General features: G+C 43.2%; 1 protein-coding gene across 1 annotated transcript in view; it reads left to right on the top strand.

Moving 5' to 3' along the window:
• Positions 1–25,185, top strand: part of plcd4b (phospholipase C, delta 4b) — a 34,869-nt gene extending 9,684 nt beyond the window's left edge. Inside the window, exons 5-16 of the mRNA XM_033986836.2 lie at positions 847–976; positions 3,468–3,690; positions 4,820–5,021; positions 6,458–6,602; positions 8,416–8,568; positions 11,882–12,043; positions 12,912–13,062; positions 14,127–14,243; positions 16,482–16,660; positions 16,958–17,090; positions 21,814–21,963; positions 22,474–25,185. Of these exons, the coding sequence (XP_033842727.1) occupies positions 847–976; positions 3,468–3,690; positions 4,820–5,021; positions 6,458–6,602; positions 8,416–8,568; positions 11,882–12,043; positions 12,912–13,062; positions 14,127–14,243; positions 16,482–16,660; positions 16,958–17,090; positions 21,814–21,963; positions 22,474–22,565 (1,837 nt within the window). The 3' untranslated portion in view covers positions 22,566–25,185. The remainder of the gene's footprint in view (positions 1–846; positions 977–3,467; positions 3,691–4,819; positions 5,022–6,457; positions 6,603–8,415; positions 8,569–11,881; positions 12,044–12,911; positions 13,063–14,126; positions 14,244–16,481; positions 16,661–16,957; positions 17,091–21,813; positions 21,964–22,473) is intronic.
• Positions 25,186–25,283: the final 98 nt, after the last annotated feature.

The following is a 25,283-nucleotide window of genomic DNA, read 5'->3' as shown; positions in this document are numbered from 1 at the left end:
TAAACCAGGACTAAACCAGGACTAAACCAGGACTGAACCAGGACTAAACCAGGACTAAACCAGGACTAGACCAGGACTAAACCAGGACTAAACCAGGACTAAACCAGGACTGAACCAGGACTAAACCAGGACTAAACCAGGACTGAACCAGGACTAAACCAGGACTAAAGCAGGACTAAAGCAGGACTAGACCAGGTCTAAACCAGGACTAAACCAGGACTAAACCAGGACTAAACCAGGACTGAACCAGGTCTAAACCAGGTCTAAAGCAGGACTAAACCAGGACTAAACCAGGACTAAACCAGGACTAAAGCAGGACTAAACCAGGACTAAACCAGGACTAAAGCAGGACTAAACCAGGACTAAACCAGGACTAAACCAGGACTAAACCAGGACTAAAGCAGGACTAAACCAGGACTAAACCAGGACTAAAGCAGGACTAAACCAGGACTAAACCAGGACCAAACCAGGACTAAACCAGGATTAAACCAGGACTAAACCAGGATTAAACCAGGTCTAAACCAGGACTAAACCAGGACTAAACCAGGACTAGACAAGGACTGAACCAGGACTAAACCAGGACTGAACCAGGACTAAACCAGGTCTAAACCAGGACTAAACCAGGACTAAACCAGGTCTAAACCAGGACTAAACCAGGACTAAACCAGGACTGAACCAGGTCTAAACCAGGTCTAAAGCAGGACTAAACCAGGACTAAACCAGGACTAAACCAGGACTAAACCAGGACTAAACCAGGACTGAACCAGGTCTAAACCAGGTCTAAACCAGGACTAAACCAGGTCTAAACCAGGACTGTCTCGTGTGTTTTCCTCAGCCGTCTCTCAGGTGGGTGCGTGACTGGTTCACTAAAGCCGATAAAAACCGTGACGGACAGATGACGTTTAAAGAAGCAAAGACTCTCCTCAAAATGATGAACGTGGAAATGAACGAGGAGCACGCGCTGCACCTCTTCACCGTCAGTACAATCCAAACGTGAAAGGCTGGGGGTTCGATCCTGCCATTGTGTCCTTTGGCAACACACTCTAAACACATAGGCCTCTTTTTGGTGGAAAGATTTTATTCCATATCCGTTATAAGACTTAGAATTTTACGTAGCATCACCCCAGCGACCGCCGTCAGGAGCGAGGCTGATTCGTCTGTTATTAATGTTCATATCTTGAGTTACGGACAGTAAAATAAGGGACGACAGTTAATCAATAAAAAGTGAATTGGAGCCAGAGTCGATGGAGCCAGAAGTGCGCCCATGATCACTTCCTGTTTGGAGCGCGGCGGCTAGCGGGTTAGCTATGTCCATTTATATAAACAGTCTATTTGTTTTGCATCAGATCTCAGATAAATGTACTTGTTTCCTGTACATTTAGAATTTTTTAAGCTGCTCAACGTGAAACTTTAAAAAGCCGGAATGATGCCTGAATAATTATACAGTGGTCCCTCGTTTATCGCGGGGGTCACGTTCTAAAAATAACCCGCAACAGGTGAAATCCGCGAAGTATCAGCTTTATTTTTTACATTATTCTCTCTGTTTTTGTCTGTAAAACCCCTTACCACACACTTTATACACTTTTCTCACACAGGCGTTAACATTTTCTCACATTTCTCTCTCGTTTAAACTCTCTCAAAGTTCAAACCTTCGTCGGCGTCTTTGTCGGTGCAGAACGTTTCATCGACATTGTGGGTTTTGTCGGTGGAGAAAACAAATTGCAAACGTACAGCACTTCAGAGTCACACTGAGATCCAACGTTTATGTAAATTTGTCTGAACACATTCTGTACTGGACAGGAGACACGGCACGGAGGAGACTGATGGACAATGGTCTACAGTCCAACAGCCAATCAGGACGCACGACACAATGGTCTACAGTCCAACAGCCAATCAGGACGCACGACACAATGGTCTACAGTCCAACAGCCAATCAGGACGCACGACACAATGGTCTACAGTCCAACAGCCAATCAGGACGCACGACACAATGGTCTACAGTCCAACAGCCAATCAGGACGCAGAACACAATGGTCTACAGTCCAACAGCCAATCAGGACGCAGAACACGACGCATGTTTATACACTGTAAAAAAAACATGTAGATTTCCACTAAAAACATCCGCGAAACAGCAAGACCGCGAAAGGTGAACCGCGATATAACGAGGGACGACTGTTTTATATCTTGGTTTTATTGCAGTGCTTTTTAATGAACCAAAGTGGAGCGTGTTATGAAATTTACTGTTAGTTTTCATGGCCCTGTGGCTGATTTTTGTCGTGTTTATTTGAGCAAAAAGTGTCTTCCCCACAGATATATTAATAATGATTTTAATGATGCGTTAGCGTTTGTCCAGATGCTCAAAGTCGCTCTATTTCAGCCACAGTTGCCCTGGGCCAGACTGACGGGCAGTGAGGCTGGCAGTCTGCACCATAGGCCCCTCCCACCACCACCAACACATTCACAGTGAGCAACATGGGGGACGTGTCCAGTCCACAGACAGTGGATATAATGGACATAGCTTACATGCTAGCTGTCGTGTTCCAGACAGGAAGTGATCATGTGCACTTCCTGCTCCATCAACTCTGGCTCCAGTTCACTTTCTATTGAAAAACTGTGTCCTCTCTCTGTCTCTGCTGCTGTCAGACTCATTTTGGTCTTAAATGTTCATATTAACCCTCTACATGATCCTGGGGTTTTTATTTTGGGTTTATTTTTTCAATTATTATTATTATTATTATTTTGTAATTTTAAGTTCTTTTCTTTTAACTTTTTTATTTTTTTAATTTTTTTTTTTTATTTTGAGTTTATTTTATTGTTGTTTTTTTAAACTTTTTGCCCTTTTTAAGTTATTTTGAGTTAAGTTTTTATTTTATTTTTTTATTTTTTGTTATTTTGAGTTTTTTTTTTGTTTTTTGTGTCCTCTCTCTGTCTCTGCTGCTTCAGACTCATTCTGGTCTTAAATGTTCGTATTAACCCTCTACATGATCCTGGGGTTTTTATTTCACTTTTGTGTCTGTAAATCAAAATCTGAACATTAATAACAGACAAATCAGGTCCTTCTTTCCCCGAGGTCGCTCCTGTTAGCGTTAGCAACAGGTTTGATTGACAGCGTTGCTAGGCGCCCGCTCTGTGCTAAACCAGCGGTGCGGGGGAGAAGGGGCGTTGCCTTTAACAGCCTCGCTCTTGGATTGGCTCTTTGGTTGCTATGATACTCATGGTTGAAATTCCAAATATGGAAATCGGCTCCAAATCAGCCGCTATAACTGCTCTGGTCTCGATGAGCTTCACTTAATTGGAGCAAACGCTGGGTCACACCACTCACTTAGTCCACTTCTTTATACAGTCTATGGTCTTACTTAAGGACACAACAACAGTTTTGCCACCGCTGCTCCACCGTGGCGCCTCGTATTCCCGTCGTTCTCCCGTCCGAGCTCTAACGCCGCCCCTGTGTCTGTGTCTCTGGTCAGATGTCGGATAAGCTGGATCGCGGCTGCCTGGACATGGAGGAGTTTGTCCTGTTCTATAAGCTCCTGACTCAGAGGGACGAGGTCTGGAAGGTCTTTCAGGATTTCTCTGCTGACGGAGAGCGCCTCCTGCTGGACGAGCTGCAGAACTTCCTCCGGGTGGAGCAGCAGGAGACGGAGGAGCGAGCCAAAGATATGATTCTGCTGTACGAGCCCTCGGACACAGGTGGGACAGGAGGGTATGGCATCTACTTATAAAAGGTTAAAATGCGACAGGTTTTGTTATTCTCTAATTTTGACTTGAATTGGTGCAATAAAAATGAGTTTTACACAAATCAAGTTGCACAGAAAAGTTGAAAGATATCTTGAAAATTACAGGAAGTTGTTTGTTTTAGAGAGTCCCACATTGATGACATCACACACAGTTTACACAAGAACAAGAAACACATTTTTCTGACACTTTAAACATGATTCCAACAAAATAAATGCGTTTTGTTGTATTTGTATTTGTCAAATAATAATTTCTGCGTACATTAGAGGACTTTTGGCTCAGTGATGGTTGCTAGGTAACAGTTATGGGATTCCCGGTCGGCCATCTGCTTGTCTCCATGACGATTAAAAACGCCTTAAATTAAAAAAGGTGCCGTGTACATAGTTTTATGCCATACTGAGGCCTAGTCCAGTCACATAATTTATGATATTTTAATGAATTTATTTTTAATGTATTCATTTAATTCTAAACTATAAACACACGAATCATGATTTTACGTTTTGTTCAATGTCGTAATAATAGAAAATGGAAGAACACTAGACTCTGGAAGACACTAGACTCTCTCAAATCCTGTCAAACCAAAGCTGGCGCACTGTCAGACTGCAGTAATGTCGCTAACCTGCTAGCCACCACGTTCCAAACAGGAAGTGATCGTGGGCGCACTTCCTGCTCTATCGACTCTGGCTCCAATTCACTTTACACTGAAAAACTATGTCCCCTCTCTCTGTACCTGCTGCTGTCAGGCTCGTCATTTTGGTCTTTTTGTGTCTGTAAATCAAGATATGAACATTAATAACAGACAAACCAGGCGCCTTCTTTCCCCAACGTCGCTCCCGTTAGCGATAGCAACAGGTTTGATTGACATCGTTGCTAAGCGCCCGCTCTCTGCTAAACCAGCGGTGCGGTCGGGTAGGGCCGTTACCTAGAACAGCCTCGCTCTTGGATTGGCTCTTTGGTTGCTATGTGGGTGACGTCACACTCACTTCGTCCACTTCTTTACACAGTCTATGGAGGAAACACGGTTATAATATGATCTAAAGCTCATAAAAGTGGATTTTCCCCCTCTCCCGCCCCCTGTGTGCAGCGCGTGAGCAGATGTGCATGTCTCTGGACGGGTTCCAGCTCTACCTGTGTTCCCCTCATGGATCTATACTCAACCCGGGTCACGTGGAGCTGCAGCAGGACATGAGCCTCCCCCTCAGCCATTACTTCATCTCCTCATCCCACAACACCTACCTGATGGAGGACCAGCTCCGGGGCCAGAGCAGCACCGAGGCCTACATACAGTGAGAATATACGCTTTTGTCGTAACGGCGGGTGTAGCGGACCAAAGAGTGCAGACTCGGGGAATATTTATTTATTTATTGTACAGATTGAGACAAGATACAAAACTGAGGGTTGATCTGATGGTGAGCGGGAAGCCAGGTGCGGGCCAGGATCCAGGAACGTGGAGTGCAGGGAAAAACCAAGACAGTACCAGGGCTGAGAAGCAGGGTCGGAGCAGGGTCGGAGCAGGGTCGGAGCAGGGTCGGAGCAGGGTCGGAGCAGGGTCGGAGCAGGGCTGAAGGCACACATAGGATCTGGCACCAAACGCAGATAATCCAGAGCAACACAGAACAACGCAGGCACGACAGGAACACAGGGAACGACAGGGAACGTCAGGGGACGACAACGACGATCTCGTGCCGAGTGTCTGGCCCCAGCTCCTCTTATGCTCCGCAGCAGGTGGAGGTAACTGCGCTGATGAGCTGCAGGTGAGCGCAGGAGGAGCCAGGAGCTCAGCCCAGCTCCGGCAGGTGAGGGAGGGAAGGAACAGGACAGGAGGTAAAACGTGGAGCGATATCAAACAAGAAACCAGGAACTGTGTGGAAGGTTTACATTTCATTTTCATTTGGTTTATGCTAACAACACACTTCTCTATTTTTTCTTCTTTATTTCCAGGATTATTTACACTGTAGATTCTCAAACAGACCTGGAGTTGTGTTTTTTTTGTTTCATTCTCACATGTTTAACCCTGGTGTGCTCCTCCCAGTGGAGTTACTTTGAAGTTCCTCTGGCCTCAATTTGACCCCAGTGTATTTTTCTTATAACTCCATAAAATAACATACTTTTCTGTCTTTTTTCTTTTGGTTAGTAGGTCGTATTTTAGTAAAGATTGTGCATTTTTGGACCTCGAAATCTCCTGCAGCTCTTCATTTCCATCACGGGCCTGTCTTTGTCAAGTGCAGTGGCGGAAATTAAGTCGATCTGAGCTATAAGGGAAACAAATTGGGGTCAAACTGAACTTTAACGTAACTTGTTTTTCAGACAGTTCTTATTATACAATCAACATTTTTTTCAAGTGGCCCAATTTTCAACCTATTTGATAAAGACGCCAGGACGACACAAGGGTTAACACACAAACCCTGCAGATTTAGGAGAGCAGAGTTCTTCTTTCAAACTGAAAAAAACAAACAAACAAAAAACGCTCTGTTCCACTTTGTGATGTCATCGAGTGGTAATACAGGAAGGAAGTGCCCCACTGTGTTTTCAAACTCCACACACCTTCATTTCTAGAATCGTTTGGATCATTTCTCTACTGAACTGAAGGTAAAAGAAGGAGGAGTTAAACGTGAAAACTGCCACTTCATGACATCACAAGGTGGAACGCAGCGTTTTGAGCTTTGGGGATGTAGACGGACTAATAATAAAACACGTGCGAATGAAAGTATGTGTGCTGCAGAGCTCTGAAGCGCGGCTGTCGCTGCGTGGAGCTGGACTGCTGGGACGGGCCGGACGGGGAGCCTGTGGTTTATCACGGACACACCCTCACCTCCAAAATCCTGTTCAAAGACGTCATCTCCACACTCAGCGAGTACGCTTTCAAGGTGAGGCCTGCTAACAATTCAGCTTCTTATATTGTGTTTTATTCTTTAAAGGGCCTCTGTGTAACTTTTCAGGGGTTGGGGTTGGGTTTGCTACTTGTTTGTCTTCATGGAGATGTTTCTGTTTTACCTCAAATGTCCCAACGTGCTGCCTTAAAGCTACGTAACCTGCGTTTATTGAACTCAAGTGCTCAAAAATACCTTAAAAAAACCATCTAATTTTACTGTAAGTGGGCTCGCCTCTCCACAGATGTGACCTGTCTGACCGGCTCGTCTCCATGTAGACAGATAATATTTAAAACCGACGGCTCAAATGATACTGTTCAAATGCAGATGTGTGTTGTAAAAGTCAAGTCTAGAGTCAGAAAAAGTCAGATTCAGTGTTTAGGATTTTTTTTTTTATTATTTATTTATTTTTATTAATTTTTTTTACAAAACTACACTAAATGCATTTAATATGGAACTCTGACTCTTACCCCATCAAGGATCATGACTGTAATCTGAAAACACTGTGGAACATTAAGCGACAACATCGAATGGAGACGAGCAAGTTGAGTCTCCCCCTGGAACAGGAAATACAGATAAATACATATAAATACATATAAATACATATAAAAACATACATATAAAAACATATAAATACATATAAGTACATATAAATACATATAAAAACATACATATAAATACATATAAAAACATATAAATACATATAAATACATATAAAAACATATAAAAACATATAAATACATATAAATACACTCATAATCCCGTGTAATGCCATTTGCTCACTGTGCATATTTTCTTGGTAAACGCTCACAACAAACTCAACACACTCAAAGCGCTTTACAACAAAAACACACAAAACAGCACAGTTAGAATGAGTAAAAGTATTTCTTATCTGTGTATAAGTTTTTCCAGTGCCTCCTGTATCAGTTTCCCCTGTGGACTGTGAGGAGGGATCAGTGGAACATCAGAGTGAACGGAAACTCATTGTTTTTGCAGCAGCAGCAGGGCCGTCGCAAGGATAATGTTTATCCAGGGCCCGGTGCAAGAGGGGGCCCCTCACAAAGTCTGTAATGTGGAGGTTCAACTATAGGGTTTGTGCCCAGGGCCCAGAATTTGGTGCTAGTAGCAGTGACAGAGTCAAAGAGTCAAACAGCCTCATAATAAAAACAAGCATTTTACATCAAGAAAGTATTATATTATTATTATTATTATTATTATTATTATTATTATTATTATTATTATTATTATTATTATTATTACTACTACTATTATTATTATTATTACTATTATTACTGTTATTATTATTGGTTTTATTATTATTATTATTATTATTATTATTATTATTATTGGTATTATTATTATTACTATTATTATTAGTGTTATTATTATTATCATCATCATTATTAGTGTTATTATTATTATTATTACATTTTTTATCCTTATTGTGTTGTTTGTTTGTTGTTTTTTTTTGTTTTTTTTATATATACCCATCAAAAGGGAATCTTGGGGAAAGTGGGAGATGTGGGGTTTAAAAAGTGTAATATTTTAATCAGAATGTAACTTGTATAACTGCAGATTATATCAGCACTTGAATTAAAAAAAAAGAGAGAGAGAAAATACGGAAAATACTTTTGCTTAAGTAGAGTTTTACTTTTACTTCAGTAACATTTTGCTCTTGCATCTTCACTTTTCCTTAACCACACTGAGCACCACCTCTGGGTAAATCAGTCAAAGAGCCGATCGCTGCTGTGATTTTACATCAAAACGTTGAACTGAAGTGACCTGTACACTGTGACTTTTTTCCGGGCAGGTGTCCGAGTTCCCGGTGATCCTGTCCCTGGAGAACCACTGTGGGGTGGAGCAGCAGAGCGTCATGGCCCGACACCTGAAGTCCATCCTGGGGGAGGCGCTGCAGAGCTCCCTGGTCACCACGGAAGAACCGGAGGTGCTGCCGTCTCCACAGGTCGGACAAGATCAACCATTTTTCAACATAAAACACTTCTCTTTGCCTTCCTGTTTGGTTTACCGCCAAAATGTAACACAATATTTGCAGTTTTACAGTTTTGCATTTTTATATCTTAATCTTTTTGAGAATTATTACAAAAAAAAATGTGATTCTGTCAGCTGGGCACTGGAGGATGTAACTGCACTGAAACAAACGTGGATTAAACATTTGTACAGACTTTTTCATTATTACGAGAACAAATTAAGTGAAAAAGTCAGAGGCGCAGGTGTGTCATGTGACCTGTTCTGTCTTTAAACACACGCAAAATCACAAGTTTAAACAAGATTAAACAGACCGCGCGCTCAGAACTGCATGAAGTGACTGGCCTTGGTTCAGTTTAACATGAGCTCAATATGTTCACACTAAAACACGAGACTGAAGTTGTTAAAACCTGTGATGGTTTTTAACATTTTAACGAGAAAATTGTTTGTTGTTTTAGCTCAATACTTTCTCCTAATAATGAAGAAAAACCTGTACAAAAGTTTAATCCACGTTTGTCAGTTCTACATTCCCGTATATTTAGACTAAAGAGGTTTTTTTATTAGTCTAGGTCAATAAACGATGCCCAAAGGTGTGAATTTTGAAGAATTAGCGTAAATTTGGGACGATAGAGCGCACCTGAATATGAGCCGCACCAGCTAAATTTGAAAAGAAAATTAGTTTTGTTCATATATAAGCCGCGCCTGAATATAAACCGCAGGTTTTCATATTGTAACGTGAGATATTTACACACAAAGACGGTGCACGGACACGCTTTTTTTAAACTGTGCCTGAAAATTGGCACCGACACGACATCAACACGGGATGAACACACCTGCAGGTTTAGAAAATAAAGCTGCACCAACACGGACCGTCTGCTTTTATTTCCTTTTGTCGTCTTTTTACATGGACAGAGTTGGATTCATTGATGTCGAGCTCACGTGCAGTGGATCTATTTCCTTCTTTATCTTAAAAACTGCATCATTTCCATTTCTTCGTGTGTTTTTTCGCAAAATGACCGTTCAAAATCAAAACTAGTGAATTCTTCAGAGCAGAATCTTTCCCCACGTCTGTCTCACTTTTACGTTTACAGCCGGAGAGCGCCCCCCGGTGGCCGTTATCCGGTAAAATCCTATAAGAAAACCGCACTGTTGTATCGGCCGCAGGGTTCAAAGCGCGGGGGGGAAAAGTCTGGTAAAGGCTCCGTTACCTGCTCGACTCCACGGTGATGTTATCGCTCTGCCTGAATGTTCCACGGCATGGCATTAAACTGATCCACGTCCATGGAAACAAGAGGATGATGTCGCCAGGCTGAGTTACCGGTCAGATCTGCGGAGAAGCGAGCCCGCTCACAGTAAAGAACACGTGTTTTTTCGAGGTATTTTCGAACAACAAAAGATAGAAGAGTTAATGCTACACTGTGGAACATTAGAGGCAACAGCATCTCCATGGAGACCAGCGGGCGACCTGAAATCTTACACAGTGCGTATTTAAAACAATACCAAAGAGCAAAACATTAAACTCCGTTGATCTGAGGGGAGAGAAATGTGGTTTTGTTTGCAAATGACGGATGACCAATCAGCTCCTTCGTTTCACGTGAGTCGCTGATGTAAACAAATCTGATTGGACGTTCGTGTTTGAGCCCGGGTCGAGACGGAGGGAGCGGCGACCGGACCGATATCCCTCTGTATAAAACGACAGGGAGATATCCGTCTGGACTCGGCAGACGCTCTGTAAACTTCTCCATTAAAAGACTCAACCTGATCATTGACGATTATGATTGATTCTGAAACTACTAAATCTCAATCTTGATTAAAAATGGATTAATTGCACATTCCGGCCCATATTCCTCTTCATCACAGTCCAGACTCTCTCCTCTTCGCTCTCGTCTCAAAGTGAAAACGTCCCCTGCAGTTTGACGGATCCGACTGGAGCGTTTATGCCGTTAGCCGCATTGATTATCTTAAGTGCTCTCGTATGGAAAAGGTTTAGACTGCACTCCTACAAACGCACACACACACACACACACACACACTCACACACACACTCTCAGGCCTCCAGAGACATTCGAGTCCATTACACTCAGAGCTGATCCAGGTTTAAATACTTGTGCACTTTCTGCTTTATGCTTTTATTGATCAGTACCACAGAGGCTTAAATGTCTTATATAATGTATTATTTAGGATTTTGGAACTACTTTTTTACAGTTTAAATGCGCCGTACCTGATTTTTACCGTCTTAAAAACATGAAAAACGGAACTAGTCCATTCTAAACAGTTACTCCTCACTCACCCTGAGCATTCAGAACATTCTAATGACTCACCATGATGAGTGCAAACAGATTCTAGGTGTGGACGGCAGCACAGTTACTTATTTTGAGGAGTAAAACTATTGAAATTAGGCTAAAAAACAGCGGCGGATCAAAGTTGATTTAGCACTGGAAGGATGTGGCTGGTAAAAAAAAAATGAATGGCCCATAAAACATAAAAGATCAACACCTGATGACATCACAAGGTGGAACAGTTGAGGGAGATATGCAGGAAGTTGTTTATCCCTTTAGCTCAATGGGCTTCATAGTTTCAGAAAAGGGCGGGGCCTGTATAACTCTATGGGACACTCACTGTTTTTGAAAGAAATCTCCAAACTTCTGCTCCACCAATACTGAACTTTCAGATTATTTTTTGGAGATTGTGTCGTCAGATTCGTCACATCAGAGTCGTTGCTCGTCTTCCTTTTTATTCTCTCTGTTTTTGTCTGTAAAACCCCTCACCACACACTTTATACACTTTTCTCACACAGGCGTTAACATTTTCTCACATTTCTCTCTCGTTTAAACTCTCTCAAAGTTCAAACCTTCGTAGGCGTCTTTGTCGGTGCAGAACGTTTCGTCGACATTGTGGGTTTTGTCGGGGAGAAAACAAATTGCAAACGTACAGCACTTCAGAGTCACACTGAGATCCAACGTTTATGTAAATTTGTCTGAACACATTCTGTACTGGACAGGAGACACGGCACGGAGGAGACTGATGGACAATGGTCTACAGTCCAACAGCCAATCAGGACGCACGACACAATGGTCTACAGTCCAACAGCCAATCAGGACGCACGACACAATGGTCTACAGTCCAACAGCCAATCAGGACGCACGACACAATGGTCTACAGTCCATCAGCCAATCAGGACGCACGACACAATGGTCTACAGTCCAACAGCCAATCAGGACGCACGACACAATGGTCTACATTTTTTCTTGCATTAAATAAATCGCTTTTTTTTCTTTCTTTTTTTGCAGGATCTGAAAGGTAAAATTCTCCTGAAGGCAAAGAAACTGAGCGGTTTGGAGCAGAAATCAGACGAAACCCTGACAGATGAAGTGAGCGAAGAAGAAGAGAATGGAGAGATGGAGAGAGAGTCAGTGGAAGACCTGACGAAAGAAGAGAGCGCGAATAAAAAGGTAAAGAGAAGAGGAGGAGGAGGAGGAGGGGTGTAGACAAACGCACGATAGGGATTTGTTTCCATAGAGTCCGTAGTTTCCGTAGTGTCCCTTTAAAGGCGCGGTACGTGATTTTTACTGACTTAAACCCGCCCTGTTGTGCTTGTGTCTCTATGGTTCTCATCTCTGTTATAATTTACACATTTTAAATCACAATATTCATCTAAAACGACTTAATAAAAGACACAAATCCGCTGAGTTCTGTGTTAGAAAACTGCGGTGTCCAATGGGAGCAGACGTCGCCGTAAACGTCATCACGACAAAGCGGCGTGTGCTGCTGGCGCCCCCTATGGACAGACGCACGTCGCACTAGAGCAGCACGTTTTTTTGTTTTGTTTTTTGTTTTCCATCTGTACCAAAACGACGACACGAATCCTACGAGTATCACCGATTAAGCAAATAAAACTGGAGAAGGGAGTGCGGACGTCAGAGTGGGCGTGTCACAGTGGGCGTGTCTGAGTGGGCGTGTCACAGTGAAGGTGAAAACGGGGGTAGATCGGTAAAATGGCGTCTTGAAAATAATGAAACGTGAATCAGTCCAAATACAAATTCAGTGAGAAGAAACGACTAGAACATAAAGAAACATCTGAACACGTCTAATTTAATTTTTTTTTTTTTTTTTTTTTGCAGTTTTAGAGGCGGGGTTTTGTTGCGATGATAAAGCTCACAGCAACTAGCATGTTAACACACACACTTCCTGATTCTCGGACAGTAAAACGCTTTGTAATCAGATGCACACAGAACACAGTGGACTTATACTGGCCTCAAGAGCTGCTTATTTTATTTTTTATTTGTTGTTGTTGTTGTTGTTGTCCTGTGTCCCGTTCAGAAGTCTAAACTGTCCCGGGAGCTGTCGGACCTGGTGGTTTACTGTCGGAGCGTTCACTTTCACGGATTTGAACACGCCAAAGTCCACGGGAAGTGCTACGAGATCTCCTCCTTCTCCGAGTCTAAGGCCAAGAAACTCTCCAAGGAATCAGGTCATTTAGACTCAGTGTTTGATGGAGTTAATTTCACACACACGATGTTCTGATGTGCAGGGTTAGAGTGAGAGTGTTTTATGTGTGTGTGTTTTATGTGTGTGTGTTTTATGTGTGTTTGTTTTATGTTTGTTTGTTTTATGTTTGTTTTATGTTTGTTTGTTTGTTTTATGTGTTTGTTTTATGTGTTTGTTTGTTTTATGTTTGTTTTGTTATGTTTGTTTTATGTTTGTTTTGTTTGTTTATGTTTGTTTGTTTTATGTGTGTTTGTTTTATGTTTGTTGTTTGTTTTATGTGTGTTTGTTTTATGTGTGTTTGTTTGTTTTATGTGTGTTTGTTGTATGTTTGTTTTATGTTTGTTTGTTTTATGTGTGTTTGTTTTATGTGTGTTTGTTTGTTTTATGTGTGTTTGTTTTATGTGTGTTTGATTTATGTTTGTTTGTTTTATGTGTGTTTGATTTATGTTTGTTTGTTTTATATTTGTTTGTTTGTTTGTTTTACGTGTGTTTGTTTGTTTTATGTGTGTGTGTTTTATGTGTGTGTGTTTTATGTGTGTTTGTTTTATGTGTGTGTGTTTTATGTGTGTGTGTTTTATGTGTGTTTGTTTTATGTTTGTTTGTTTTATGTGTGTTTGTTTGTTTTATGTTTGTTTGTTTTATGTTTGTTTTGTTTGTTTATGTTTGTTTTATGTTTGTTTGTTTTATGTTTGTTTGTTTTATGTGTGTTTGTTTGTCTTATGTGTGTTTGTTTTATATGTGTTTGTTTGTTTTATGTGTGTTTGTTTTATGTTTGTTTGTTTGATGTGTGTTTGTTTTATGTTTGTTTGTTTTATGTTTGTTTGTTTTATGTTTGTTTGTTTTATGTTTGTTTTATGTGTGTTTGTTTGTTTTATGTTTGTTTGTTTTATGTTTGTTTGTTTGTTTTATATTTGTTTGTTTGTTTGTGAGTTAGCATCACGCCCGACATTAGCAGTGACTCTTTTTAGACTAAACCAGTGAAGTCCCACAGAGTAAATCAGGCCCTGACCTCAGACTTTGTGACGCTCAAGCTCCGCCCCCTCGCAGGTTCAGAGATGGTTCGTTTTAACGTGAAGCAGCTGACCCGGGTTTACCCCAGTGGACTCCGCACGGACTCGTCCAACTACAACCCCCAGGACATGTGGAGCAGCGGCTGCCAGATCGGTACAGACCAGAGTGTGTGGAGTGAAAGAGGCATGTGACCTGAGTTTGTCCTCCTCTCTCCTCCTCTCTCCTCCTCCCCCTCTCTCCTCCCCCTCTCTCCTCTCCTCCTCTCTCCTCCTCATCCTCTCTCCTCCTCATCCTCTCTCCTCCTCATCCTCTCTCCTCCTCTCTCCTCCTCATCCCCTCTCCCCCTCTCTCCCCCTCTCCTCCTCATCCACTCTCCTCCTCTCCTCTCTCTTCCTCCCCCTCGCTCCCCCTCTCTCTTCCTCCCCCTCTCTCCTCCTCCTCTCTTCCTCCCCCTCTCTCCTCCCTCTCTCTCCTCCTCTCCTCTCTCCCCCTCTCCTCTCTTTTCCTCCCCCTCTCTCCTCCTCCCTCTCTCTCCTCCTCGTCCCCTCTCCTCCCCCTCTCTCCTCCTCGTCCTCTCTCCCCCTCTCTCCTCTCTTTTCCTCCCCCTCTCTCCTCCTCCCTCTCTCTCCTCCTCGTCCCCTCTCCTCCCCCTCTCTCCTCCTCGTCCTCTCTCCCCCTCTCTCCTCCTCCTCCCCTCTCCCCCCCTCTCCTCCTCATCCTCTCTTCCTCCCCCTCTCTCCTCCTCCCTCTCTCCCCCTCTCTCCTCCTCCCTCTCTCCCCCCCTCTCCTCCTCTCTCCTCCCTTTCTCCTCCTCCTCCTCTCTCCCCCTCTCTCCTCCTCTCTCCCCCTCTCCCTCTCTCCTCCCTTTCTCCTCCTCCTCCTCCTCTCTCCTCCCCCTCTCTCTTTTCCACCTCTCCTCCTCCTCTCTCCTCCTCCCCCTCTCTCCCCCTCTCTCCTCCTCCTCTCTCTTTTCCACCTCTCCTCCTCCTCTCTCCTCCTCCCCCTCTCTCCCCCTCTCTCCTCCTCCTCTCTCCCCCTCTCTCCTCCTCCCCTCTCCCCCCCTCTCCTCCTCATCCTCTCTTCCTCCCCCTCTCTCCTCCTCGTCCTCTCTCCCCCTCTCTCCTCTCTTTTCCTCCCCCTCTCTCCTCCTCCCTCTCTCTCCTCCTCGTCCCCTCTCCTCCCCCTCTCTCCTCCTCGTCCTCTCTCCCCCTCTCTCCTCCTCTCTCCTCCTCCTCCCCTCTCCCCCCCTCTCCTCCTCATCCTCTCTTCCTCCCCCTCTCTCCTCCTCCCTCTCTCCCCCTCTCTCCTCCTCCCTCCCCCCCCCTCTCCTCCTCTCTCCTCCCTTTCTCCTCCTCCTCCTCTCTCCCCCTCTCTCCTCCTCTCTCCTCCTCTCTCCCCCTCTCCCTCTCTCCTCCCTTTCTCCTCCTCTCTTTTCCACCTCTCCTCCTCCTCTCTCCTCCTCCCCCTCTCTCCCCCTCTCTCCTCCTCCTCTCTCCCCCTCTCTCCTCCTCTCTCCTCCTCCCCTCTCCCCCCCTCTCCTCCTCATCCTCTCTTCCTCCCCCTCTCTCCTCCTCCCTCTCTCCCCCTCTCTCCTCCTCCCTCTCTCCCCCTCTCTCCTCCTCCCTCTCTCCCCCCCTCTCCTCCTCTCTCCTCCCTTTCTCCTCCTCCTCCTCTCTCCCCCTCTCTCCTCCTCTCTCCTCCTCTCTCCCCCTCTCCCTCTCTCCTCCCTTTCTCCTCCTCCTCCTCTCTCCTCCCCCTCTCTCTTTTCCACCTCTCCTCCTCCTCTCTCCTCCTCCCCCTCTCTCCCCCTCTCTCCTCCTCCTCTCTCCCCCTCTCTCCTCCCCCTCTCTCCTCTCCTCCTCTCTCCCCCCCTCTCTCCTCCCCCTCTCTCCTCTCTCCTCCTCCCTCTCTCCTCTCCCTCTCTCCTCTCTCCCCCTCTCTCCTCTCCTCTCTCCTCTCCACTCCTCTCTCCTCCTCCTCTCTCCTCCTCTCCCCCTCTCCTCCTCCTCTCTCCCCCCCTCTCCCCTTCTCTCCTCCCCCTCTCTCCTCTCTCCTCCTCCCTCTCTCCTCCCCCTCTCTCCTCTCCTCTCTCCCCCTCTCTCCTCTCCTCTCTCCTCTCTCCTCCTCTCTCCCCCTCTCTCCTCTCCTCTCTCCTCTCTCCCCTTCTCTCCTCCCCCTCTCTCCTCTCTCCTCCTCCCTCTCTCCTCCCCCTCTCTCCTCTCCTCTCCTCTCTCCCCCTCTCTCCTCTCCTCTCTCCTCTCTCCTCCTCTCTCCCCCTCTCTCCTCTCTCCTCTCCTCTCTCCTCTCTCCCCCTCTCTCCTCCCTCTCTCTCCTCCTCTCCTCTCTCCTCTCCTCTCCTCCTCTCTCCTCTCTCCTCTCTCCTCTCTTCAGTGGCGTTAAACTTCCAGACAGCTGGTTTGGAGATGGACCTAAACGACGCCGTGTTTCGTCAGAACCGTGGCTGTGGTTTTGTGCTGAAGCCCGAGTTTATGAGAAAGTCCGACTCCGAGTTCAGTCCGGACCGACCGGAGTCCAGACCGGGACACAGGCCCCTCCGGCTCTCCGTACAGGTCAGGAGCCACGATGTACTACACAAAACACACCTGCAGTTGTGTTTTCATTCACACTTTATTATTAGTCTGTTACATCTGCAAAACTCAAAATGCGACGTTCCACCTTGTGATGTCATCAATTCCAGAGCTAAAATGATCCAAATGATTCTAGAAATGAAGGTGTGTGGAGTTTAAAAACACAGTGGAGCACTTCCTGTATCACCACACGATGACATCACGAGGTGGAACAGAGCGTTTGGAGTGCAGGGTTTGTGTGTGAGGATCATTTTCTTTCTTCAACGCTGGTGTTTGCAGGTCATCAGCGGGCAGCAGTTTCCAAAGGTGAACCAGAAGGAGGGCTCCATCGTGGATCCTTTGGTCCGAGTCGAAATCTACGGCGTCCCCAAAGACCAGAGCCGCGAGGAGACGAGATACATCCACAACAACGGTCAGCGCCGGATTTAAAGACGCCGCTTTCTCTCATGTTCTCACGTCGTTTCTTCATCAAAAACACGTCTGAGGAGGTTTTAGACGTCATCTGTGCATGTTTGAGTAATCTAGAGATCTCTCCCAGGCCCTTGTACGATCCTGTACGAGGCTCCGCCCACAAGTCGACATCACCCACGCTCCACACGACAATCCTCCATAAATATACAAGAACATGATACAAACTGTGCACTATGACGTAACAAACCTGACGTGATGTGCATGAGTTTCATTAGTGCTATGGAGGGGGAGGGGCTTAGCACAGAGAGCAAAGAAGTAAATACCTCCTCTTTAATACCCCGCAGAAGTAAATACCTCCTCTTTAACACCCCACAGAAGTAAATACCTCCTCTTTAATACCCCACAGAAGTAAATACCTCCTCTTTAATACCCCATAAAAGTAAATGCCTCCTCTTTAATACCCCGTTGAAGTAAATACCTCCTCTTTAATACCCCATAGAAGTAAATACCTCCTCTTTAATACCCCACAGAAGTAAATACCTCCTCTTTAATACCCCATAGAAGTAAATACCTCCTCTTTAATACCCTGTTGAAGTAAATACCTCCTCTTTAATACCCCATAGAAGTAAATACCTCCTCTTTAATACCCCACAGAAGTAAATACCTCCTCTTTAATACCCCGTAGAAGTAAATACCTCCTCTTTAATACCCCACAGAAGTAAATACCTCCTCTTTAATACCCCATAGAAGTAAATACCTCCTCTTTAATACCCCATAGAAGTAAATACCTCCTCTTTAATACCCCACAGAGGTAAATACCTCCTCTTTAATACCCCGCAGAAGTAAATACCTCCTCTTTAATACCCCACAGAGGTAAATACCTCCTCTTTAATACCCCACAGAAGTAAATACCTCCTCTTTAATACCCCACATGAGTAAATACCTCCTCCTTAATACCCCGCAGAAGTAAATACCTCCTCTTTAATACTCCACAGAAGTAAATACCTCCTCTTTAATACCCCACAGAAGTAAATACCTCCTCTTTAATACCCCACAGAAGTAAATACCTCCTCTTTAATACCCCACATGAGTAAATACCTCCTCTTTAATACCCCACAGAAGTAAATACCTCCTCTTTAATACCCCACAGAAGTAAATACCTCCTCTTTAATACCCCAGAAAAGTAAACACCTCCTCTTTAATACCCCACAGAAGTAAATACCTCCTCTTTAATACCCCACATGAGTAAATACCTCCGCTTTAATACCCCGTTGAAGTAAATACCTCCTCTTTAATACCCCGTTGAAGTAAATACCTCCTCTTTAATACCCCACATGAGTAAATACCTCCTCTTTAATACCCCACAGAAGTAAATACCTCCTCTTTAATACCCCACAGAAGTAAATACCTCCTCTTTAATACCCCACAGAAGTAAATACCTCCTCTTTAATACCCCACAGAAGTAAATACCTCCTCTTTAATACCCCACATGAGTAAATACCTCCTCTTTAATACCCCACAGAAGTAAATACCTCTTCTTTAATACCCCAGAAAAGTAAACACCTCCTCTTTAATACCCCACAGAAGTAAATACCTCCTCTTTAATACCCCACAGAAGTAAATACCTCCTCTTTAATACCCCGCAGAAGTAAATACCTCCTCTTTAATACCCCGCAGAAGTAAATACCTCCTCTTTAATACCCCGCAGAAGTAAATACCTCCTCTTTAATACCCCACAGAAGTAAATACCTCCTCTTTAATACCCCGTAGAAGTAAATACCTCCTCTTTAATACCCTGTTGAAGTAAATACCTCCTCTTTAATACCCCAGAAAAGTAAACACCTCCTCTTTAATACCCCACAGAAGTAAATACCTCCTCTTTAATACCCCACATGAGTAAATACCTCCTCTTTAATACCCCACAGAAGTAAATACCTCCTCTTTAATACCCCGTTGAAGTAAATACCTCCTCTTTAATACCCCACATGAGTAAATACCTCCTCTTTAATACCGCACAGAAGTAAATACCTCCTCTTTAATACCCCACATGAGTAAATACCTCCTCTTTAATACCCCACAGAAGTAAATACCTCCTCTTTAATACCCCACAGAAGTAAATACTTCCTCTTTAATGCCCCACAGAAGTAAATACCTCCTCTTTAATACAACATAGAAGTAAATACCTCCTCTTTAATACCCCACAGAAGTAAATACCTCCTCTTTAATACCCCACATGAGTAAATACCTCCTCTTTAATACCCCACAGAAGTAAATACCTCCTCTTTAATACCCCACAGAAGTAAATACCTCCTCTTTAATACCCCACATGAGTAAATACCTCCTCTTTAATACCCCACAGAAGTAAATACCTCCTCTTTAATACCCCACAGAAGTAAATACCTCCTCTTTAATACCCCACATGAGTAAATACCTCCTCTTTAATACCCCACAGAAGTAAATACCTCCTCTTTAATACCCCATAGAAGTAAATACCTCCTCTTTAATACCCCACAGAAGTAAATACCTCCTCTTTAATGCCCCACAGAAGTAAATACCTCCTCTTTAATGCCCCACAGAAGTAAATACCTCCTCTTTAATACCCCGTAGAAGTAAATACCTCCTCTTTAATACCCCACAGAAGTAAATACCTCCTCTTTAATACCCCACAGAAGTAAATACCTCTTCTTTAATACCTCACAGAAGTAAATACCTCCTCTTTAATACCCCATAGAAGTAAATACCTCCTCTTTAATACCCCATAGAAGTAAATACCTCCTCTTTAATACCCCACAGAAGTAAATACCTCCTCTTTAATACCCCACAGAGGTAAATACCTCCTCTTTAATACCCCGCAGAAGTAAATACCTCCTCTTTAATACCCCACAGAGGTAAATACCTCCTCTTTAATACCCCGCAGAAGTAAATACCTCCTATTTAATACCCCACATGAGTAAATACCTCCTCTTTAATACCCCGCAGAAGTAAATACCTCCTCTTTAATACCCCGCAGAAGTAAATACCTCCTCTTTAATACCCCGCAGAAGTAAATACCTCCTCTTTAATACCCCGCAGAAGTAAATACCTCCTCTTTAATACCCCACAGAAGTAAATACCTCCTCTTTAATACCCCGTAGAAGTAAATACCTCCTCTTTAATACCCTGTTGAAGTAAATACCTCCTCTTTAATACCCCAGAAAAGTAAACACCTCCTCTTTAATACCCCACAGAAGTAAATACCTCCTCTTTAATACCCCACATGAGTAAATACCTCCTCTTTAATACCCCACAGAAGTAAATACCTCCTCTTTAATACCCCACATGAGTAAATACCTCCTCTTTAATACCCCACAGAAGTAAATACCTCCTCTTTAATACCCCACAGAAGTAAATACCTCCTCTTTAATACCCCACATGAGTAAATACCTCCTCTTTAATACCCCACAGAAGTAAATACCTCCTCTTTAATACCCCACAGAAGTAAATACCTCCTCTTTAATACCCCACATGAGTAAATACCTCCTCTTTAATACCCCACATGAGTAAATACCTCCTCTTTAATACCCCATAGAAGTAAATACCTCCTCTTTAATACCCCACAGAAGTTAATACCTCCTCTTTAATACCCCAGAAAAGTAAATACCTCCTCTTTAATACCCCACAGAAGTAAATACCTCCTCTTTAATGCCCCACAGAAGTAAATACCTCCTCTTTAATGCCCCACAGAAGTAAATACCTCCTCTTTAATACCCCGTAGAAGTAAATACCTCCTCTTTAATACCCCACAGAAGTAAATACCTCCTCTTTAATACCCCACAGAAGTAAATACCTCCTCTTTAATACCTCACAGAAGTAAATACCTCCTCTTTAATGCCCCACAGAAGTAAATACCTCCTCTTTAATACCCCACAGAAGTAAATACCTCCTCTTTAATACCCCACAGAAGTAAATACCTCCTCTTTAATACCCCACATGAGTAAATACCTCCTCTTTAATACCCCACAGAAGTAAATACCTCCTCTTTAATACCCCACAGAAGTAAATACCTCCTCTTTAATACCCCACATGAGTAAATACCTCCTCTTTAATACCCCACATGAGTAAATACCTCCTCTTTAATACCCCATAGAAGTAAATACCTCCTCTTTAATACCCCACAGAAGTTAATACCTCCTCTTTAATACCCCAGAAAAGTAAATACCTCCTCTTTAATACCCCACAGAAGTAAATACCTCCTCTTTAATGCCCCACAGAAGTAAATACCTCCTCTTTAATGCCCCACAGAAGTAAATACCTCCTCTTTAATACCCCGTAGAAGTAAATACCTCCTCTTTAATACCCCACAGAAGTAAATACCTCCTCTTTAATACCCCACAGAAGTAAATACCTCCTCTTTAATACCTCACAGAAGTAAATACCTCCTCTTTAATGCCCCACAGAAGTAAATACCTCCTCTTTAATACCCCACAGAAGTAAATACCTCCTCTTTAATACCCCACAGAAGTAAATACCTCCTCTTTAATACCTCACAGAAGTAAATACCTCCTCTTTAATGCCCCACAGAAGTAAATACCTCCTCTTTAATACCCCACATGAGTAAATACCTCCTCTTTAATGCCCCACAGGAGTAAAACACAGTGTCATATTTGGGTCAGTGTTAATGACGTTGTTTTTTAGCGTTTCTAAAGTTTCTGTAGCCGTTCGCTGAAGCTCGTGTTTTTCCGCAGGTTTTAACCCCGTGTGGAACGAGAGCCTGAACTTCGTGGTTCACTGCCCGGAGCTGGCGCTGGTCCGGTTTGTGGTGGAGGATTACGACAAAGCCTCGAGAAACGACTTCATCGGACAATTCACTCTGCCGTTCACGAGTTTACAACCAGGTACAACCGTCTGTCTGTGGAAATATAAAACACATACAAAAAAAATAAAATAAAATGTTACAAATATATTTAGATTTATATATTTACATCTTCCAAACTGTTACAAACATGTATAGGACCATTACTTAATTTTCTTTATACTTAGAAGTGAAATCTAATAAATAAATAGATAAAAAAATAAATAAATAAATAATAAAAATAAATCCAAAATAAAATAAATTAAATAAAAAATAAAAATAATATAAAAATAAAATAAATTAATTAATAAATAAGAAAAATTTGATTTAAAATGTGTTTAGTGTGTTTAAGAGGTGCCACACTCCTGATTGGCTCTTTGGTTGCTATGACACTCGCGGTGGAAATTCCAAATATAGTCCTTAGTAACTTAGTCCACGTCTTTTCACAGTGAACGTCCAAACCTTTGACTGTTTGTGTATTTTTTGCCGTCGAGTCCAGGTCCAAACCCTGTCCCGTGTGAACTTTTGTGTTAATGTCTGTGTTGATTCTCAGGTTATCGTCACGTGCACCTCCTCTCCAGAGACGGCACCGCCATCCCCCCGGCGTCTGTCTTTGTAAACGTTTCTGTCTCGGAGCACACATGAACGAGACGAGCGGCGACTGGAAACTCGAGTAGTTTGAATTATATTTAAGACTGGAAAACCGAGTGAATTTACATTTACAGTTTCTTCTCTATATCACGACCTTTTGTTTTTCAGTTTAATCTGTTTACGCCGTTAGCACAGAGAGCGTAATCCCAGCGTCTTGTGTAACATCAGATATTTATATTATTTATCCTTTAAATGTTTACAAAAAATACAACTCATTTTTTCACATTAAGCTTCAAAATAACAAAGAGTGAAATGATGTAAACTCAACGAGAAACGACAAACTTTTTACAAAAGAGAGACTAGAATGGACCAGGACCAGGACCAAACCAGGACTAAACCAGGTCTAAACCAGGTCTAAACCAGGACTAAACCAGGTCTAAACCAGGACTAAACCAGGACTAAACCAGAACTAAACCAGGACTAAACAAGGTCTAAACCAGGACCAAACCAGGACTAAACCAGGTCTAAACCAGGACTAAACCAGGACCAAACCAGGACTAAACCAGGACCAAACCAGGACTAAACCAGGACTAAACCAGGACCAAACCAGGACCAAACCAGGACTAAACCAGGACTAAACCAGGTCTAAACCAGGACTAAACCAGGTCTAAACCAGGACTAAACCAGGACTAAACCAGAACTAAACCAGGACTAAACAAGGTCTAAACCAGGACCAAACCAGGACTAAACCAGGTCTAAACCAGGACTAAACCAGGACCAAACCAGGACTAAACCAGGACTAAACCAGGACCAAACCAGGACCAAACCAGGACTAAACCAGGACTAAACCAGGACTAAACCAGGTCTAAACCAGGACTAAACCAGGACTAAACCAGGACTAAACCAGATCTAAACCAGAACTAAACCAGATCTAAACCAGGTCTAAACCAGGTCTAAACCAGGACTAAATCAGGACTAAACCAGATCTAAACCAGGTCTAAACTAGGACTAAACCAGGACTAAACCAGATCTAAACCAGAACTAAACCAGATCTAAACCAGGTCTAAACCAGGACTAAACCAGGTCTAAACCAGGACTAAACCAGATCTAAACCAGGTCTAAACCAGGTCTAAACCAGGACTAAATCAGGACTAAACCAGATCTAAACCAGGTCTAAACCAGGTCTAAACTAGGACTAAACCAGGACTAAACCAGATCTAAACCAGGACTAAACCAGGTCTAAACCAGGACTAAACCAGGACTAAACCAGGACTAAACCAGGTCTAAACCAGGTCTAAACCAGGTCTAAACCAGGACTAAACCAGATCTAACCCAGGACTAAACCAGGTCTAAACCAGGACTAAATCAGGACTAAACCAGATCTAAACCAGGTCTAAACCAGGTCTAAACCAGGACTAAACCAGGACTAAACCAGATCTAAACCAGAACTAAACCAGATCTAAACCAGGTCTAAACCAGGACTAAACCAGATCTAAACCAGGTCTAAACCAGGTCTAAACCAGGACTAAATCAGGACTAAACCAGATCTAAACCAGGTCTAAACCAGGTCTAAACTAGGACTAAACCAGGACTAAACCAGATCTAAACCAGAACTAAACCAGATCTAAACCAGGTCTAAACCAGGACTAAACCAGGTCTAAACCAGGACTAAACCAGGACTAAACCAGGACTAAACCAGGTCTAAACCAGGTCTAAACCAGGTCTAAACCAGGACTAAATCAGGTCTAACCCAGATCTGAACCAGGACTTAAACCAGGTCTAACCTTGACCTTACCAGAATATACAAGACCGGGAACTACTTAACCCTAAACTGTGTCTAAACCAAGACTAAAACAGAACTAAACCAGGTCTAAATCAGGACTGAACCAGGTCTAATCCAAGTCTACACCAGGACTAACCCAAAACTGGACCAGGTCTAAACCAGGACTGTTTTTGTCTTATTCCGTTGAGCCCTCGAAACATCCCCGACCAACTTTTCTTGTCTTAATTCCTATTTTTTCAATGTTCAAATGTCATGTTAAAGTTGCACTACATAACTTTTCTGGCACGTATGCATGTCATTTTGTGTGTGGGCGCGCCTCTCCACAGATCTGACCTGTAACTTGGCTTGCTGATGTCACATGCTACACAGTGCATGGAATTTAGCCAAAGAGACAAAAAAATCTATGCTGTATTTCAATATATTAAACGTACACATTGTTACGATCGGCTCTGTGCACAGTGGCGCCCGGCGACCTCACTGTTAGCGTCGCTACTTCCTGTCCGGCTTTATCTTTAGGAGGTTTTTGCAGAGTTATGCTAAAATTACTACATATTTAAAGATCAGGCAGTGGAGCGTGTGTTCTGAAAGCTAAAACCTACACAAATAAAATGAAACGCTCTTCTGTGTTTAGAAAGAGACGCGTTTGTGGCTCAATGCTAACGCTAATGCTAATTTTGAGGCATAATAAACATTAAAACAACACCACAAACTGTAACTGTAAAGAATTGGGTCATTTTTATTTTAAGTAAGCTGAGTTTTAATAGATTGTTTTTTGTTTTTTTTTAAGTGACTGTTAGCTCTGAGACACCGTGAGCTAGCTAGCATGCTACCGTGCACAAAGCCTGTTCTACAAAAAGTGGATTTAAACCTTATGCCGCGAATGCCTTGCCTGGATTGTACAGTGTTCAAATGTTAACTCATGTTTTAAAAAGATGGAGATGTTTTACTTATAAATCTCTTTTATCGATGACAAAAATATGATCGACTTT

Source organism: Periophthalmus magnuspinnatus, chromosome 21, assembly GCF_009829125.3.
Source record: "Periophthalmus magnuspinnatus isolate fPerMag1 chromosome 21, fPerMag1.2.pri, whole genome shotgun sequence".
NCBI lineage: Eukaryota > Metazoa > Chordata > Actinopteri > Gobiiformes > Gobiidae > Periophthalmus > Periophthalmus magnuspinnatus.
This window is presented reverse-complemented; position numbering and strand designations above follow the sequence as displayed.